At 38.2% G+C, this 18,553-nt stretch overlaps 1 protein-coding gene across 8 annotated transcripts in view; it reads left to right on the top strand.

The window, feature by feature from the left end:
- The window catches only part of cpne7 (copine VII), a 28,368-nt gene extending 10,149 nt beyond the window's left edge, over nt 1–18,219 (top strand). For all 8 annotated transcript variants that reach the window (XM_031846234.1, XM_031846228.1, XM_031846229.1 and 5 more), the window contains 11 exons: nt 1,110–1,193; nt 1,281–1,370; nt 1,564–1,662; nt 1,864–1,950; nt 2,323–2,382; nt 3,051–3,184; nt 7,432–7,486; nt 10,764–10,815; nt 11,383–11,516; nt 12,462–12,698; nt 14,001–18,219. In XM_031846234.1, coding sequence (XP_031702094.1) covers nt 1,110–1,193; nt 1,281–1,370; nt 1,564–1,662; nt 1,864–1,950; nt 2,323–2,382; nt 3,051–3,184; nt 7,432–7,486; nt 10,764–10,815; nt 11,383–11,516; nt 12,462–12,698; nt 14,001–14,153 — 1,185 coding nt within the window. In that variant the 3' untranslated portion in view covers nt 14,154–18,219. The remainder of the gene's footprint in view (nt 1–1,109; nt 1,194–1,280; nt 1,371–1,563; nt 1,663–1,863; nt 1,951–2,322; nt 2,383–3,050; nt 3,185–7,431; nt 7,487–10,763; nt 10,816–11,382; nt 11,517–12,461; nt 12,699–14,000) is intronic.
- The last annotated feature ends 334 nt before the right edge of the window (nt 18,220–18,553 follow it).

Here is an 18,553-nt window from a genome sequence, read left to right as displayed (position 1 = left end):
ACACACACACACACACACACACACACACACACACACACACACACACAGAGCAATCATTTGTTTTCCTCCCTGAAGAATCAATTGACCTAAATAATCAGTGTTCCTCTGCTCTCAGACGTCTGTACTTGAGACTCAAACAATGATTTAACGCTACCCCAAATAACCGTGAAGGATGCAAAATCTCATGCATGTTTTCAACTTATCACGGTATTTACTATCACTGATTATAATACGGACACAGCCACCGTTGAGTTAGCTCAAATGCAAGATGTTAATAACAACTTGAAGCTGGGCGATTTCAGATGCATTTTGCATAAAGTTATGGAGCGCAAAAGAAAAATTCTCTGCTGGGGAGCTTCAAATATTGGTTAAAGAAACCAATAATGGTATTTCAGAACTGCAATGAAGGCTGTAAGGAAGGAAATAGCGGGTCATTAAAAGGTATTGGCTCAAGAAAAAGGTCAGTGATTGAGGAGTAACCAGGGAATGGCATGAGCTGGAATCTTGTAGATATTCTCAAACTTCCTTCTTACCAAAATGTCATAAAACACACTCTTTTTTTTCTCGATCTTGATGGTGTCTCCTCCAAAAGATCCACCCTAAATTCTATGCTTGCTTCTACTTGACCTTTAATCACGGAGACAATTACCTGTGCAATCAGCAGTGATAGAAATCAGTGTCAACAGCCATCTGTATAAATGGTAAAAACAATCCGAAAAACCCACGAAAGATATTGAAATAACCCAAACATAGATTTTTTTAGGTAATGCTTTTCTCACATATTGCCTGTGTAAAAGTTCAACCCAGCCCCATGGTATGTAACAGCCGACACATTAGCTTCAATACTGTAAATCAAATTAAGTCAAATCTCAGTGTTAAATGTGAGGTTTTATGTGTAGTTTGTTCTCATTGAATAGATCTTGATCTCAATGAGTCCTGCTGTCTTTTCCTTATTTGATTAAAAGCGATGTCAGGAACAAATTTGACCTGATGATACCAGAAACAATACTTATTAATTAAACTTTCTAATCTTTCCTATAGATCAATTGTTGCAGGATCCTGTATTAACATTAAGAGTCAGTAGTTTTGATATTCTGTTTTCTCTGCAGGACCTCTTCAGCAAGTCGGACCCCTTTTTGGAAATATATCGAATCAATGACGATGAAACTGAACAGCTTGTGCACAGAACTGAGGTTGATTCATCGTATACACTATTCAGTTTAAGCAACAGCTTCTTTCTGCAACTTTGCTTCATATGTAATGTGTTGCTACTCTAACAGGTGATTAAAAACAACCTGAATCCTGTGTGGGAGCCCTTCAAAGTGTCTCTCATATCTCTGTGCAGCTGTGATGAGGACCGGAAGCTCAAGGTAAAGCAACTAAGTCCACATCAGTAAAAACCACAGGGGTCAGAAACTTTGCAACCAGGATTTAACAGTAGTAGAATAAAAGACTTTCATTGAATATTTTAGGGATAATTGAATACATATTGTAAGAATACTGTATGTAGGGCCAAAACGACAGAGAGAAAGTAGTATACAGTATTGTCCCTGTGTGCCACAGTGCCTAGTGTGGGATTATGACTCCAGGGGGAAACACGACTTCATCGGCGAGTTCTACGTCACATTCAAGGAAATGCAGAAAATTTCCAGTGGAAATAAGGTCAGTGAATGGAGAGGCGGAGCAGAGCAGAGTGGAGACAACCGTGTAACCGTTTCATCCATTTTCAATATGCCTCTCATTTTACTCTGCTGAAATCCATCCCAGATGAAATAAATGTCATGTTGATTCAGACATATCGCCAATAGTCACATGCTGCTGTTTTTGGCTCCTGTTCTTAGTCTTCAACTTGCTGTGTTTAAGGTCACGTGGGACTGTGTCAATCCCAAGTACAAACAGAAGAAGAGAAACTATAAAAATTCAGGAGTTGTCATCCTCACTGAGATGAAGGTAGGAGTCAGTTGAACCGATCAGTGGTTTATCCTTTTATTTTACATAATGAAATAGGAACAAAAAACTTGTCCCAGAAGCTTTTTGTTGTAGGAAACAGTTGCTTAGAATTTGAAGAACAGTATGAATAAATTATAATAATAAATACTTTTATGCATGTATGCTCTGTACATAGAAACAATCTTGTTTGATTTCTCGTACTGTACAGCTAAATGAGAAATTTCACAGCTACCTCAACAGAAGGCATTTTTATATTCATATCACTTTTTTTTATCCTTTACTGTCAACAGATTTGTTGAGTTAATTCCGTTTTAATGACCAGATGCCTCTGGGGTTTTTCCTTAAAGAAATATTATGTGGTTTTTTTTGCAGCTCCACAGAGTGTACTCCTTCTTAGATTACATCATGGGAGGATGCCAGATTCACTTTACGGTAAATTGAGCAGTCCGTGTTTAGCGACGCCGTCATTGAACTTTTACCTGCACTGGCTGGTTGTATGAATTACCTAATGCTGTCAGATTGCTTATTTTTTTAAGACCATATTGCTTGTAGATAAACAGACTTTGGTATGGCTTTTTTCTTGGTTGTCTGTTAGCATTCAGTATGCAGCAAAGGTTACATTTTCTGATTGTGAAAGATAACACAGTAATTAAAATATATTTATCCTTGAAACATGGTGTTTTTGTCCATCAAAAACTGTCCACCAGTTAGGTTTCTTGTAGGCAGCTTTGTGGACCTTCAACCCTTGCCCTTTGGTCTGCTCTCTGTTATGCCGCCTCTCATTCTCACTGGATTGCTGAAGCAACGAATACTAATTATGAGGAATTTGCTGTGGTGGATGCAGTTCCTCCTTGTGGAAATAGTTGGCTACTTAGATCTACAGTGTACTGGAGCTATAGCTGTTTCCATCTATGTGGGTGTAAAAAGCGAAAGTTCTTACCTCTGATCAGATAATTTATGCTGCCATTATGCATATTTCAGGCTCGCTCATACAGAATTATTTATAATATCACAAGCAGCCAAATAAAAAAGTTAAGCAGCAAAATGAAAACCTAATTGATTCTGTCATATTGTTCTTGCTTCACATTTCTTTCTACCAGGTTGCCATTGACTTCACAGCCTCCAATGGAGATCCCAGGAACAGCTGCTCTTTGCACTACATCAACCCTTACCAGCCCAACGAGTACCTGAAGGCTCTGATAGCAGTGGGGGAGATCTGTCAAGACTACGATAGGTTTGTCAGTCTTTTGTTTCTCAGTAGAGGCTCTTTGGTGCCTACAGTGATTGTCAGTGTCTCCTTTTGTAAAATGGAGATGCCGAGTGTCCCTTGCACGCCATTGCGATGGGATCGCTCACACTAAAACGAGCCACTCTATCTGAATCACAGCAAAAGGATTGGAATGGAAATCATGGAGTACTGAAACAGAATGGCAGTAAATCTCGCAAGTTATTACATTTCTGCTCACCAGTTTGGTCTAGAGCTGATGGACCTGAACTGTTGGCCTCTAGCTCCTCCATCTGCGATTCTTTCTTTTACTGAAATGGATTGTGTGCAGGGAATAACCTCTCATTGTCAAAACAGCAGCTGGTTACCTGCAGCACCAATACAGTCTTGTTGATTGTCGTCTTCATGTTCACACTGGCACATGTATTTTAATCTGTTTAACCATGGCAAAGTAATGCACGAGAAAGTGTACCTGGAAAATTAGAGCAAACTAATTTGGCCTTCACTGGCATTACTTATGCATGAGGCTAATATGGGGCTGAAGCTGGTGCTTGGTAGCAGCAGTCAAGGACACTGACAGAATATTCTGGACACACTTGACAAACCATTTTGTCAAAGTATCCATCATGTTACAGCTTTTAACAATCCATCAAAAAGATAACAGTTTGACCTTTATAGCCACATGCATTTAAATGCTGTGCAACATCAGTTTTCTCACTGACTGACTTTTGGCAGAGATTTCTAAACATTTTTTGAATATGTTTGTAATCTGTTCTTGCGTAACAGTTTGATAAAGAGATAATGATAACAAACACCACATCTCTCACAAATTGATTTTAGCAAATAAGACAACAAACCAAAGTAAAAAAAAAGGATAGATGTCTCTGTCCTTTCCTCTTCTTTCTTTTCTATATGCCTTGTGTCTTCGCTGTTTGTAAGGACAGTGCTGTTTTGCATATAGTTCACAGTGTCTATGCTCACAGTGGTGGCTGCATGTGCTTTCTTCTGTGGCTAACTCAATGATACAGTTTTCTCTCAGCATCTGTTGCAGCTACTGGTCCCCGTTCTTAGCCTGCATGGGCTCATTACCCTGAACTACAGACAGACACATGCAGAGACGGGGGCTAACACCAGGATAGCAAGCACTTCAACATGAAGTGGGAGGCATCATGGGTGGTGAAATAACAGCGTGGCGTAGAATCAGATGTGGGTGCAGCAGCAGGCCTGTTTATGGAATCATTAAAGACACTGCAGCTAATAAAATGAATTTATACATCCTGTTACTCTAAATATAAAAACTGACTGATATAGTTGTCAGATTTTGTTTTGAAAATCACTGATTGTCTGTTGTTGTTGAAAACTAATATTAAGTTATTATGTACAAAAAAGAATAGTTATTGCAGGCAGGCTTGCAGGTATTTGGTAATTAATGGGAAATCATTTATAATATGATATGTGTCAGAGAAAGACCTTTTCATCTGTCAAAACTGAGCTAGATGAGGATTAATGCTCTGACTCCTGATTTATGCAGATCCTCCTATTGAATATCAGGGGAGCACTGTCTGGCTAATTATAGCATCCAAGAGATAGCACTGGAAACACCGAAAACCTGCCGGGAAAATTAGCAGCTCATTCTTGTAGATTTATCATTTTCCTGTTTACTAAATCATCATACATGGAAACATGCCTCTGGATGAAAAGTGACAGCAAGTGTAGGCAGCCATTCCCTCTTACTTTGCAATTGTTATTGAGGTGTAAAACTACGTGGGCAAGCACACCTTTTAGCCTTTAGTGAATTTAGGTGATGTGGGATTTTAGAGTCCTTGCAGAGGAGTGCATTATGGAGCTGGAGTGACGAGCTTTTGTCTGTGTGGGCAGAGGCTCGTTTACCTCGCTGAGAGGGCTGTTTTACCGTGCACATCCCCTCGTGGCTTTTCACGTGTGCTGACGAAGAAAGAAAACAAGGACCACTATGAACTTAACAGCAAAATTCATAAAATGAAAATGACTTGTCAGTCTTCTCTGCCCTCTTGTTTGGGCTGAAGGTACTGTATAATAACTCTACATCTGGAGAGACGATAGGCAATCTCTCAAGAAATTTGTAAATTGCACTTAGAAATCAATTCATTGAGGCCCCAAGAGCAAATTTATAAAAGTATGGGAAGAGTGAGAAGTCGAGATAATGAGTGCTGCACAATACATCTCTGGATAAAATTGGCTCTGCATGAATCACTCCTTCCCCATTAGAATATTTTCATTAATATTCTTGCTCTACATTGGTAAAACCAATATAATACCAAACACATCATTATTCTTTTCCTATTATTTTTCATCCATACCCCTGTGTGTTTGAAAGTTCACAATAGTGGGAGTAAGGCCTGTATTCAGTGGATGGAGAATGGAGATGGGAAAATGGATAAAAAAGTGAATCGAAAACATGTAAATGTTAAAGGTGAGTGTAGAGAAAAGACCTTTTTCATGCTGTTGTATCAGTTGCAGAGCTCGTTGGACACTGAAATCTATTCATTTGTTTGGAGCATTATTACTGGAGTGTGTTTATATCTGGCTACAGTACAGCACATTAGCCAGGGCATGTGGAGAGGTTGCATTACAGAGAATAAAAGTTGGACTCATTCAAATGGGTTTTTTTTGGAACAGAGGATAATGATGGTAACCAAATATGTGCTCAATATGGCCGATGTAAGATATTCAGCGATGTCTTCCTCACTAAGCCTACAGGCTGTTGCTGTTACCATTCGCAGCCACTGTAAAATAAACAATTCTGCAAGGTTATGGAAAAAACACAAATTATCTTTGTTTTTATCCAACGGCCTTGAGGAGGAGCAATAGTAATACAATTGCTTTATCAATAAAACATCTCCTAGTATTAATACAAATGATCAATACTACTGCTTCTACTACGGCTACTACTGCTACTACTACTACTTACATTACAACTACTCATAATAATGATAATAATAATAATAAATGCCTCTTTTTTTGGTGTAAGTGTATGACTAATGCTGCTACTATTATAGTAACTAAAACTTGCCAAAGTAAAGTTGCTTCTGTCAAGAGTTCACAGTTAAGCTTTTGTTCACTCTGCCAGTGTTTATATAAGTCCACACCCATCAGAGTTAATTAAACTTCAGCTGCCTTAAAGCCATATTAGCTCTATGAGTGGATAAACAAGTCCCCAATCAACACTTGTCAAGAAACCAAACAAATCAACATTTATTAACAGTGCACATTTTGCTGTGTACCCTTCCACACTATCTCCAGAGTAAATGAATCAAAAACATAATTTCATGATTCTGTCGAGCTTGAGATGCTACTTGTGATTCCACTGGGCTGGAGATTTGAGGTTGTTTTGCCAGTCATATATATATATCAACATATATATATATACTACATTTCCCATAATGCAACTCCTTTTAAAGCTCCTCCTTGCCTGGCGAAAGCTTGTGTCTTTCAAAAAGGAGTAGATAAAGTAAGTGAAATGAGTACAGCAAAAATTGCTTAGGGGAATACCGAAATTAGATTTTTCTAACACATGTGAATTTAAATGTGACACATTGCACTCTTAGCAGAAAGTAGTGTATATGCCATGGAGAGTACGTTTTTTGTTACATTGTGGTGATTTCTAAGGGCACTAGAGTGGCGCAGGGATGACGTATTTTTGTAGAAATACTGTATGTCATATTGTAGAACAAAAACTTTGAAATATCATAATCTTGTGTTACCCACAGACCTTATTTCAGGCATCAAAAAACCTATTCAAAAAACTCATTATCTTCACGACGAGGGAACCAGAAGTTCAAAAATACTAACTAATTTCCGGGTTTAAGGAGTCATTCCTGCAGCACTCTATAGTGGATATATTTCATCTCTGTTAAACAGTGAGGGTGAAGCTTTTGGGTTGTTATTTACACACGTCTGTGCAGCCAGGGTGTTAAAAGGGTGACCCTGGACTTTGACAATCCAGCATAGCAGAGCCTCTTAAACTAATATCTACCCATCTATATGGTACAATGAAAAATGGAGAGAGTAAAGACTGTGAGAAGCTTATTGAACAGGTGCAAGCGCTGTCTGCAGGGACTGTGGGACAGATTTCAAACTTTAATTAAAGCTCTTAGCATTTCTGAAATGCAAACAAGCACAGGGTTTGCCATTGTTTTTCAGATCACTGTCAAAAGCTATTCCATGATTACACTGCAGTAACTGTTCACAACTGGTTAATTTGCTTATCTTTACAGTGACAAAAGGTTTTCAGCTTTGGGTTTTGGTGCCAGAATCCCTCCAAATTATGAGGTGAGTATCTCTCTGCATATCTCTGCACTCCTTGTTTTTCATTCATACTCAACCACCCCTTTTTCTATTCTGTTCCATAACACCGTTCTTCCCTTCACATGAACAATATTATGCACGTATTGTATGCTCTTTCCACTACCCTGGAACTTTATGTTAAGCATCTGATTTCCATGACCTGTTTTATGACTCAATTTGTCATTCTGTCAAAATGTCACATTTAGAACTACTATACTTTATTTTTATTCATAAACCCCATGCCTTAAAATATCAACTTCTCTTGAGAAAATGACATGCTCCAAAGAAACAAAAGCCCCACAGTGTTGATGCTCAATTTACATAAGAATTCATGAGTGCGAGAGCATTTGTTTAAGCAAATTGGACTTTGAGAACCAAAAGCCATCAGCCATCACACGCACACACACACACACGCACACACACACACACACACACACACACACACACACACACACACACACACGCATAGACACACACACACATGCATGGTTGAATCACGATGCTGTTTGATATTTAATATCTAGAACGGCATATTATTATGTGAGATTGTTCTGTTCTATGTGCTGATGTGAAACACTGATAATTATCATTTCAATCATGCAAAAATTTGTAGCTCAGTAAATACAAACTATGATTTTCTGAATTTACCATGACAGTGACATGCCCTGCAGAAGTCAAATTCATTTTACTCCATGCTGTTGCCACATTGTGGTTGGTGGTGCAGGTGAATGCTAATTAAGTCATTGGACTAATCATGAGCTGCATTTAACTCATGTAGGCTACACCAGTGTGCAGGTTTGATGGACTCTTTCTCAGTATATGCTGCCTGTTATGCACACTAAGTGTGATTTGAAAACAAATAATAAATAAAGAACCAAGATGTTCATTTGCCAGCCAAGGATGCATCAGATAGTGAGTCTTGAGGATAAATGTTAAGGCTCACATTTCACTGCAACGACTATGGCCTATTGTGTTTTGTTAATTGAATGCCTTTGAAAAATTGCTCTCGTCAAAGCTAAAGTTTAGAAGAGGACATCACTTCCCATGAACTATTATTTATTAAGAGTTTAAGGGTGCTTTCACAACTTGTTTGGTTTTGTTAAGATGGACTCTAGTGCGTTTGCCCGTTTAGTGCGGTTTGTTGGTTGCTGGTGTAAAAGCTGTCCATCGAACTCTGATGCAGACCTAACAACCACATCAAGAAGCCCTCTTTCAGGCGGTCTCGGCTCAGGTTTGCTTACAATCGGTCTCTGGTTCGATTCGTCGGTGGTTTGAAACTAAACGAGGAAGCAAACCACAGGATTGTATGATAATAGATATGTGATTTTTTGCATGAATTTAAAGCTAAGCTACATTCATATTCATCTGCTGGTTCCAAACTGTCCAGGAAGGGATGCGTATATTTATGCAAATCATTTGGTAACCATGGTGACATGTATGCATGTGAGTGCAGGGCTTTTCCCTGAACAGTCTGACAGTCGGAAGCAGTGCAGCGTGTTGGGCTTGTATCCTACTGCTTGTAAGGCAAATAACACTTATACTGCTCTTAATCAGTTTATTTATTTGGAAGCTCTTTGTGACACCAGAAAACATAAATGAAAGAATAAGAAGCATTGAAATTCATAAAAAAGACATTCTGTACTTAAACCAGCTCCGAACTGAAATTGCTCTTAAGTGAAAACCTGCTGGGCAGTAAATTAGATTCTGATTTTAAAAAGCAACAACGTATCAAATTAAAAAACTTAGTCGGGACCAAATGAACACAAAAAACCTCTGCTTCGTTGGGACTGTGTGATTGTGGTTTGATTATATTTGATTGCCAGTGGCCTGCCAACATAAGCAAATACCCCACAACTGTGATCAGATTACATCACCTTTTTCCAAATGAGCCCTCTCCTCTTCAAACCAGTGAGAAAAACACAAATCTCAATTGAAAGAACCAAAACTGAGAAAATGTTGTGTTCGTCCCTTTGCTCATAGTAAGAAGACGACGAAGACAACAGGTTTTCAGGGTCTTTAAAAGGAGCGTTGTTGTTTCACTGGTGCTTCCTTACCCGCCAAAAATATATTTTTCATGTACTTGGGGGAAAAAAGGCAAAGCTAGAAAATAAGATTGTAATATTGAATGGCAGGAAAACATGTATATAATAACAGTACAATTCCATTTAAGTGTCGCTGTAAGCTATGCCATTGAACCAGCCTGCACTATACCAGAGCTTCACAAGTGGAAAACCAAAATGAAAGACAGCGATTATTAATGTTATTATTACACCTGTGGTTTTCATGTCAAACAGGTCTGCTATGAAACAGGCCTGTTAATGAGATACAAAACAAGACCCCGTCTCTTGCAGTGGCCCAATACAAAAACCAAATGGTGGTCTGTATGATTCATTTCTCTAGGACAACTCATTTATTTCTATACACTGGTCTAAATGCAGGCTGTTAATCACATTAAGGACAAAAATGACTTGGAAGAAAGTAGCCAGCTGGAGAGGAGTCAGCTGTCACTGATCTGGCTGACAGTTGGTGCTTGCGGAAAAAAAACGGTTTCTTGTGAGGGAGGTATCAAGAAGGGGATTTTATTTTTACCAATTTAACAGCTTTGAGAAAAACAAAGTAAATGTGACGTTTGGAATGGACCAGATAAAAGAAGAGGAGTGTCAATCTCTTTTCAGAAACCAGAATGTAAGCATATAGAGCATGCTTAACATTACTGTATTACTGTGTGATGAAGTGATGATTCAGGACATTAATACAAGTACACATTTCAGAATGTAGTGTACACAGATCAGTACTTAACTTAACCAGGCCTCACTGTAAAATACCTCTGAAAAGGTGAGGTATAAATAGACATTATTTTAAAATTAAATTAATTAAATATTTTTATTCTCTTAACATAGTATTTGCACCTGTACTTAAGTCGGGAGGCGGTCATTTGTTCGGTCGTGTGTGTGCGTGCATCTGTCTGTCTTCCTGTCTGTTTGTCCACAGCTAATCTTGCATACTACTGGACTCATAAGCCTAATATTTGTTGTGGTCATTTATTACTGTCAACATCAAACTGTCAACATCAAACAGTATCACAAAAATGACATCTTCTTAACAAAATTACAGTCAGCAATATCAGAAGAAGAAAAAAGTCCAGGCCTTCACAGATTCCAAACATGGCAGCCATTGTTTAAACAACATGGAAACGTTCAGCAAGAAAGTGTCCTTGCACACATAATCAGTATTTCACAATGTTCTCTTTTTCAATCCACAGGTGTCCCATGACTTTGCCATTAATTTCAACCCAGAGGATGATGAATGTGAAGGTAAGGAAGGGCTTTGTACACCAGTTTCCCATAAAAGTGCATCTCCTAGTGATACTAGAGTGAACATCTGTAATTTGACAACACAGCTGCTAAAGTATCAGTATTACTTAGCTGGTCCCCATCCCAAATGTCAGGTAAATTAATACATGACAGATCATATTCATAACATCCATTCACAACTCTTTACATCGTAATGAAGAAAGCCAACTCCTCTGTACAGATTTTTGTGAGCATTTCGGTGTGCCTCCTTTTTTGTACCAGAGTCAGAGTAGTGTTTATGTTTGATTTTCTTTATGGATTTCATAATTGATTATTACCTAAAATACACATGAACAAGCCGAAATCTGTAACTTTGCTTCTTCCAGAGTATTTAACTTCTTTAACTTGAGTAGGGCAGAAAACCTATTCAGGCCTCTTTTTTGGGAGACTATAGTGATAAACAGATAATTCATCTGACTGTACCTTTTTTAGTTTACAGTGGTTTGTTTGATGACATGCGTGTTTAATGAAGTGTAGATAACTATGTTGATGTGTCCTTCACTTTGTCCTGTGCTTTCTTTTGATCAGAGATCCAAGGAGTGGTTGAGGCATACCAGAACTGCCTTCCTAAGATCCAATTGTATGGCCCGACCAATGTTTCTCCCATCATTAACAGGATAGCCAAGCTGGCAGCAGGCGACGGCAACATTAAAGATGCTTCTGTGAGTGACTCTTTATACTCCATTAGAAATTTATGGATGTAATACAGGCTTTGTTGTAGTGCATCCCACTGAGTTCCCACAGGGAGTAGCCTCTGGTTCACCTCTCCGTTTCTAGTGATAATGCCCTATGGCTCAAAAAGGAAGAAGGGGCCCACTGTTTGGGCTGTTTTATATTTTACATATATTTCCATGTTACTGACCCTTTTATGTGTTAGAAATTACCTCATTAACTGCTGTTGAATGGGATTTAACATGAGTGGCAAATAGTTATTGTGCTCCTTATTCTCTCCTTGATATCCCTTTGGGAGTAAGAACACAAGTCTTTCATCTATTTACTCTCTTAAATTACCACCGGCTGCATGGACATCGTGTTCGAAACTATTACACTCTTGCAATTGCGCTGACTGTCATTTAATTATTTACTTCTCAATGTTAGTCCTTATTTTGATCAGTAAATGAGCTGCAGTCAACAATTAGACTTCCAGGGAACACACTAGAAATACACACACTCAGGACATAAACACAGTAACAACAAATTAACTACTACTCATGGGACCAATCACAAACCATCAATGCCATGCTAATTTTCTTGTAATTCTTATATTCTCATTGTATAGTGCTTAGTGGACACGTACATTAATTTCACACATTCACACACACAAGATGTCTCTTCTGTAGTTTGTGATTTGTGAGTTCTCCGTTTTGTTAATATCCTCCTTTTGTATCTGTTCTTGATCCCCTTGTTTTCTATGTAACACTTTAATAAAGTGACATACACACATATCTACTCAGTGGAGGCTCTAAAATTACCAAAGATAGCAGGAGAGGCCTTTAGACCACAACACACACTGAGAGGTGTTCTTGCTTATAACCATACTATGCTGTTAGAATGGGTTAATGTCCCTATGGATTAATACACACTGAAAAGCTCTTATCTTCTTCCAGCGATACCACATCCTGCTCATCCTCACGGATGGCGTCGTGACAGACATGGCAGACACGCGTGAAGCTATTGTGCGAGCCTCCTACCAGCCTCTCTCCATAATCATTGTCGGTGTGGGCAATGCAGACTTCACAGACATGCAGATTTTGGATGGAGATGATGGAGTTCTACGCTCACCGAAGGGCGAGCCAGTCCTGAGAGATATTGTGCAGTTCGTGCCCTTCAGAGACTTCAAAACGGTCAGTTTGTCTCACCGTCTGTCAATCTTCACTTGATTACGTTCATCTTCAACCACTCTCCTTCTGACTGCTGATGTTCATGGACATTAAATATTTTTTACATAACGCCCCCGTCACTTGTTATTCTAAAGAGCATGCGGCAAGCTTTTGCTGACTTTGCCAGTAACACAGATGGACATCATGGACTGAAGAAGATCCAAAAATAATTTAAAAAAACTGTACTCTTCATGTAGCTACATGCAATCTGCAACATTTCAGCTGTGCAATTATACTGTCTGTTCCAGATTTGATGTCTCACGTTCTAAATTGAAACATTTCCCAAAATTTGAATTATAGTAGGCCTGTATATTTTCTTTGAGGGTGGCAAACTTAAGAAAAAAACTGAATAAATGAGTGGAGAAACCAAGCAAATGCAGACACTTCCATACAGGAAACAAGGTGATGAGAGGTGAGGAGACAGGTATAATAATTATGTGAATCATATATATGGTCTTCACAGTCACCAGCTCTCATACCAATTAAACACCTATGGGAGATTTTGAACTGATGCGTTGCACAATGCTTTTTCACCACCATCATCAAAACACCATTTAAGGGAATACATGTTGGTCATACCTCCGGTAAAGTTGCAGAGTCTTACAGAATTTATGCAATCTGGAGGCTCCTGGTGGCCCATTTTCTTAAAACACATGTTGTTTTTTCCTTGAAGTTGTAACCTATTTGTCAAGTTAACCTGAATATGTTTTTATATAAATCACCCAGAGTTTGAGGAAACACTTACATTGTATAAAATCTGCAAAATTCATAATTGCACTCCCCTTTTTCACAAAGTAGTCATTTGTTAGAAATCTAGACAGATTTATTGCACCGGACCGTGCATGTGTAATAAATTAAACCATTATGTAATTAGTTTTTTGTACTGAAAATCGTTTTTTAAAATATGCTTTGACAACAGAACTTAATGCAAACTGGTTTTAACAAATAAATAATTAACTCTGAAACTATGCAATGCAAACACTGCAAGACATATTATATATTTTGATGTAGCTCTTAGGAAGAAAGTAGAAGGGACTTTTTTCAGAGTCATGAACAGAACAGTTACCCTTGAATACAATATCTGACACTGACATACCTCTTTTGATTTGTTTGAAACAAAAAAGGTAATCCTAACACCGTCAGTTGTCCCTTGATCAGGAATAGAAATAACTTAAAAGCTCCACTGGAAAATGTTCTGTATCTCAGATTAAAACAATATCGAACAGTTGTTTTGACAACTCCAGCTGTTCTCTGTCTCTATTGCAGGCTTCCCCTGCAGCCCTGGCCAAATGTGTTCTGGCGGAGGTGCCCAAGCAAGTAGTGGAGTACTACAGCCATAAGGCCATCTCCCCGATGATTCCGATGAGGGACTTACTGACCCCCATCCTCAGCCCTGTCGCCACCACCCCAACAGAATAACCATCCTTCCTGCTTTTGGGACCAAGCTTTGACCACAGCATCAGTCCAGCAAACTGAGAGGGAGAAAAGACGCATGCATTGCGATTTTGGAGGACTGGAGAGAAAATCTTTCTAAATGTGTTGTTTGTCATTTATTTCATTCTTCACACCTATCAAAGTGTTTACACAAGGACAGTACGACAGAGGCTGTAGGTTAAATTTCTCTGCTCAGTGTGGATCCAGCGCTTCTCTCTGGCTGTGCAAACCATGACCATCCAGCTGTTTCAGCATCATGAGTCCTGGAGGCTTGTGTTGTTTTTCCTCCCTAATTTTTATGCATGCAGGCCAATCCCTCAGGGCTGATCCATCAATCGGATGAAGGCTTATTATTCCTTAATGGCCTTGAAATTCAGCACCTCTGTCTTTCTTGTTACATTTTCCCTTATGTCACATCTTCAGATAATTTGAAGATGTGAAGACCCTTTATTACATTGGCCTTCCCTCATGTACCTAAGTCTGTCCATCTACAGGATTGGCTTTATTTTGGATTACAGTGAGACAATATTTTCAGACACACACAGGTTACAATTTCAGACATTGAAATTGGAACGGACTAGTGGCAAATCATGAATTAGCTACAGTATAATCGATTGCTAAAAATGGAAGCTCTGTTTCAAAGTGCGCAAGCACTCAACAAACCCCCAAATGTCCTGTCTGCAACAGCATGAAACATGAGCCACCCCTAATACCTAGCAAATATGAAAGCAGGCAATGCTGACTGTGTTTGGCAGTTAGCAGGTGCAAGTTGCCAAGTTAGTGTATTCTATATAAAGTAATTAGCTAATCACCCAGTAATTAGGCCTTCTTAAAACCAGTTGAGGAAACCGCAGCAGTGGAAAAGTCTTTGTTTAATTCTGACGTGTCACCGCTTCAGACTTGTTCCCCTCGTACATCTGTGAAACTGCAAGTGACATAACTTCTGCAATGTGATATATTTGCTATAGCTTGAGCTCTTTATGCTTCTTTCAGTTACAACAGGGAGCTAATAAATCATAGCAAGACAGAAAATACAGTCAGGTCATCAGCTGGCAAGTTAAAGTAGGATATGTGTTTGGGTTGTCGAACAAAGCCCGAATAACATTTTCCTCCGAGAGAAGATGAACAACAGCACCCCATTTTTGGTCTTTTGTCAGGTGGCTATGGTATGAACTGTGAAAATCTAAATTATTTGTTATTGTTGTCATCCCTGAGCCAGCCGACACACAGGTAGCATTCTTCACGTTTCTGCAGTGCGTTTCATTATGTTTTCCTTTCAGCTGCTTTTTATATGCAATATAATTCTACTCAATGTTTCATAAGGGATTCACGAGCACAGTTTAAATCCAATGAAAGCACAAAACCGATCAGTGAGTGCTGTAAAACACGTGTTATATCACTTACATTTATATCAGAATATTAAAAATATGAAACATTTATAATTATTACCAAAATTCCTCAGTGATCATTGCAATGTTTCGTACCATACAATAATTATTAAGGGTTTTCTCATCAATGTGCATCTCCAGAACAAACTGAATCTATTATTTTCATTTCTAAGAAGCTCTTGCCTGCAACGACCCCTGTTTACTTGAGAGGCTGCATTTGAATTTTCTGTTTTTCTATTGAGCTTTACAATCTTCATCATATTCAAGAAGATACAACCTTCACTTACCTTGAAATGTTTTCTTAGCTTTATCAAGCAAATAGATTTCACCTCAAAACTAGATGACTGGTCAATTTATTATCAAGCATCTATAAGAGCAAACCTTTAGAGATAAGAATTAAATATAAATCCCACAAAGTCTCTATCAGAGCTAAGCAAATTATTTAGTGTGATGGATCATTTTCTTGCCTGTCCCTTGGTGTTGGATTGCATATGCAAACTGTTAAAGAAGTCAAATGTGGATCTTTTAGAAAGAAAGCATAATATATTCCTTAAAACTGGAAGATTTTATGAAAAACCTAACAAATTGTTACCCTACCAGAAGCCTAACTGAAGAGCATCAGACACATAAATGCTATAATGTTCAATTCCTTACCGTTCACAATACAGTAATAACTCCAATACTGTTTGGTTTGGCATTGGTCGATTTTATGCCTCTTCTGGTAACACCTCTATACTTTGTATATTTACTTTGGGCTTTTGCATTTATCTGACATGATATATTTGTGCCCTGAATGACGCTGAATGACGACTAATTCAATTGGCCAAAAGCCATTAAATGCATAGGAAGAATATCTAGTCTTTACAGCCACATACACATATCCACCCCCCCAAGCTAAATATATTAATCTGACTTTGATTTGTACTCTAGAGCTTCACCATTCGTCCCCAGATACAGACTATTGACTTTTCATGAATGCACCTAAACACCGCCAGCTCTGCTGTTGGCTGCTCTCTGAATTCCTTTGAAGATCACCTATTGAGGATTATTCTGTCACTGTGGATCACAGGAGGAGCCCTATTGATTCAGCAGGCCTATAGATTCTGAGCCATAATCTGTCACTGGACTGTGAATCATCCTGGAGGGATTTTGGTCTCACGATGAGTCGTAGGTTGGAGTTATAGGTGAAAAGGTTATTTATTGAGAGACCTTGTTCTTCCTGTATGGGGAATTATTAGTTTTTTGTATTTACACATCTTTGTGTAAATACACAAAGATGTGTAAATACAGGTCTTTTAAAAAACAAACATCCTTAAAAATAATTCTTGGTTTTTAAAAGACTTACAACATAAAACGTTTCAGCAAAAAGATACCAATCTCAAATGATAACTATCCTAAAAAACTAAAACATTTAACCAGGTTTTTGCTTACCCACAAACCTTTAGTGTCTGTATCTATTCTGATTAAATAAGTCAGGATGTGCAGATATCAGCCAATATTTCTGTTCCTTGAGAGCAAACTATAGTTCACATATTATCTAAAATGCATCTGCACTTCTTTTTCCCCTATTACCTGTGTCCATGTATTGTTACTTTGCCTGAAGTTACGAGCTGCACCAGCTTAAATGGTTCATTAGCCTGTTCTCTTAACATTTAAGATGTGATTTTACAATTGACCTGAGAAAATTCAAAATTGTATTCCTTTAAAAGTATTTTTAAATAATTTTATTTTGTTATCAAACAACTAACACAATAGTTAATAATAGTTTGTGTTGAAACATGAATACAATAAGCCATTCAAATGTTTCATGCTCTTCTGGGGTTACCTGAATTACAAAATGTAGATGTCCTATGGTAGTACATGTTAAACAGCATGGGTCTTTAATGCCTCACCAGATTAGCCCCAAACAAATAACTCTTCAGACCTGTTTTGAAAGTTATTTTTAACTCTTTCTATTTTTCATTAAGTGAGAAGTTTCAATGCAATTAATCATCTATGAAGTATAAAATGTCTATCATTGTGTGCTTGTGTGCAAGAGCTAGCTGGACCCAAGTGCACAGTATTTGGGTGTCTTAAATGTTTTTACAAAAAACAAACAAAAAAACAAACATTCATGTTTTAATGGGAAACCCTCATTTGTACCACAGTGGTGCAACAGCAGCGAGCTGAAATGCTGGAGACATTAAGAGCACAGTTCATGTGGCCATCGTGCACTGCGGATTAAAAAAAGCTGGGAAGAATTAACTGAGCTGCTTATTTCCCCTTATCTATACTTGCACCATTGTCCGACAAAATTAACAAGTCGTAGGTTTTACACCACACTGATGGATTTGAAATTTCTCATAGACACTCTTTCTATCTCTCTCTTTCTCCCATCCACTACTAATCAGGACAAGGTTAACAGCCCATAACCATAATATGCAACTGGTATAACTGCAGGCCGTGTGGGGAAGAAGCAACCCATGCATCAATAGTAAATATTTGATTTCTTCGAAAGGAAGAAAGGGATTTTTTGCATGCTTACTTTTATTGTTAAGCTGTGCTGTTCAGTCATTCCTTTGGGTCTTATGATGTGCTTATACGCAAGCCTACTTTTACACAAACCTCTGTTCTTGTACTTCATGCTTGCAGTTAAGTAAATAAATCTCATAATTTAACTGAAACTGTCTCTGTTACTTCTTAACATATTAAATGACGTTTTTGATTTTTTTTGAGTTTCACAAATTGTCCATCACACCTGTCTGCTTTTGTCATCCAGTTTCCTTTGATCCTATTCACTCATGTCACATTTTCTCATTGCTCACCGCTGTACAGGACGGATTAATAGAAATAAGAACAAGATATTGATGTGCTTGATGAAATGCTGGTTATGCTCTCATGTATACATGTATATATGGGGTTATGCTGTGGCTGCTGTGAGTACCTATTACATGGGAAGAGGGTCTGAGCCTACTCTTTAATTCTATCAGACAGCTCGTTTCATTTAACTGCTATTGT

Source organism: Anarrhichthys ocellatus, unplaced genomic scaffold (genome assembly GCF_004355925.1).
Source record: "Anarrhichthys ocellatus isolate YVR2014 unplaced genomic scaffold, GSC_Weel_1.0 scaffold6, whole genome shotgun sequence".
NCBI lineage: Eukaryota > Metazoa > Chordata > Actinopteri > Perciformes > Anarhichadidae > Anarrhichthys > Anarrhichthys ocellatus.
Note: the sequence above shows the minus strand (reverse complement) of the source record. Positions and strands in the feature narration are given on the sequence as shown.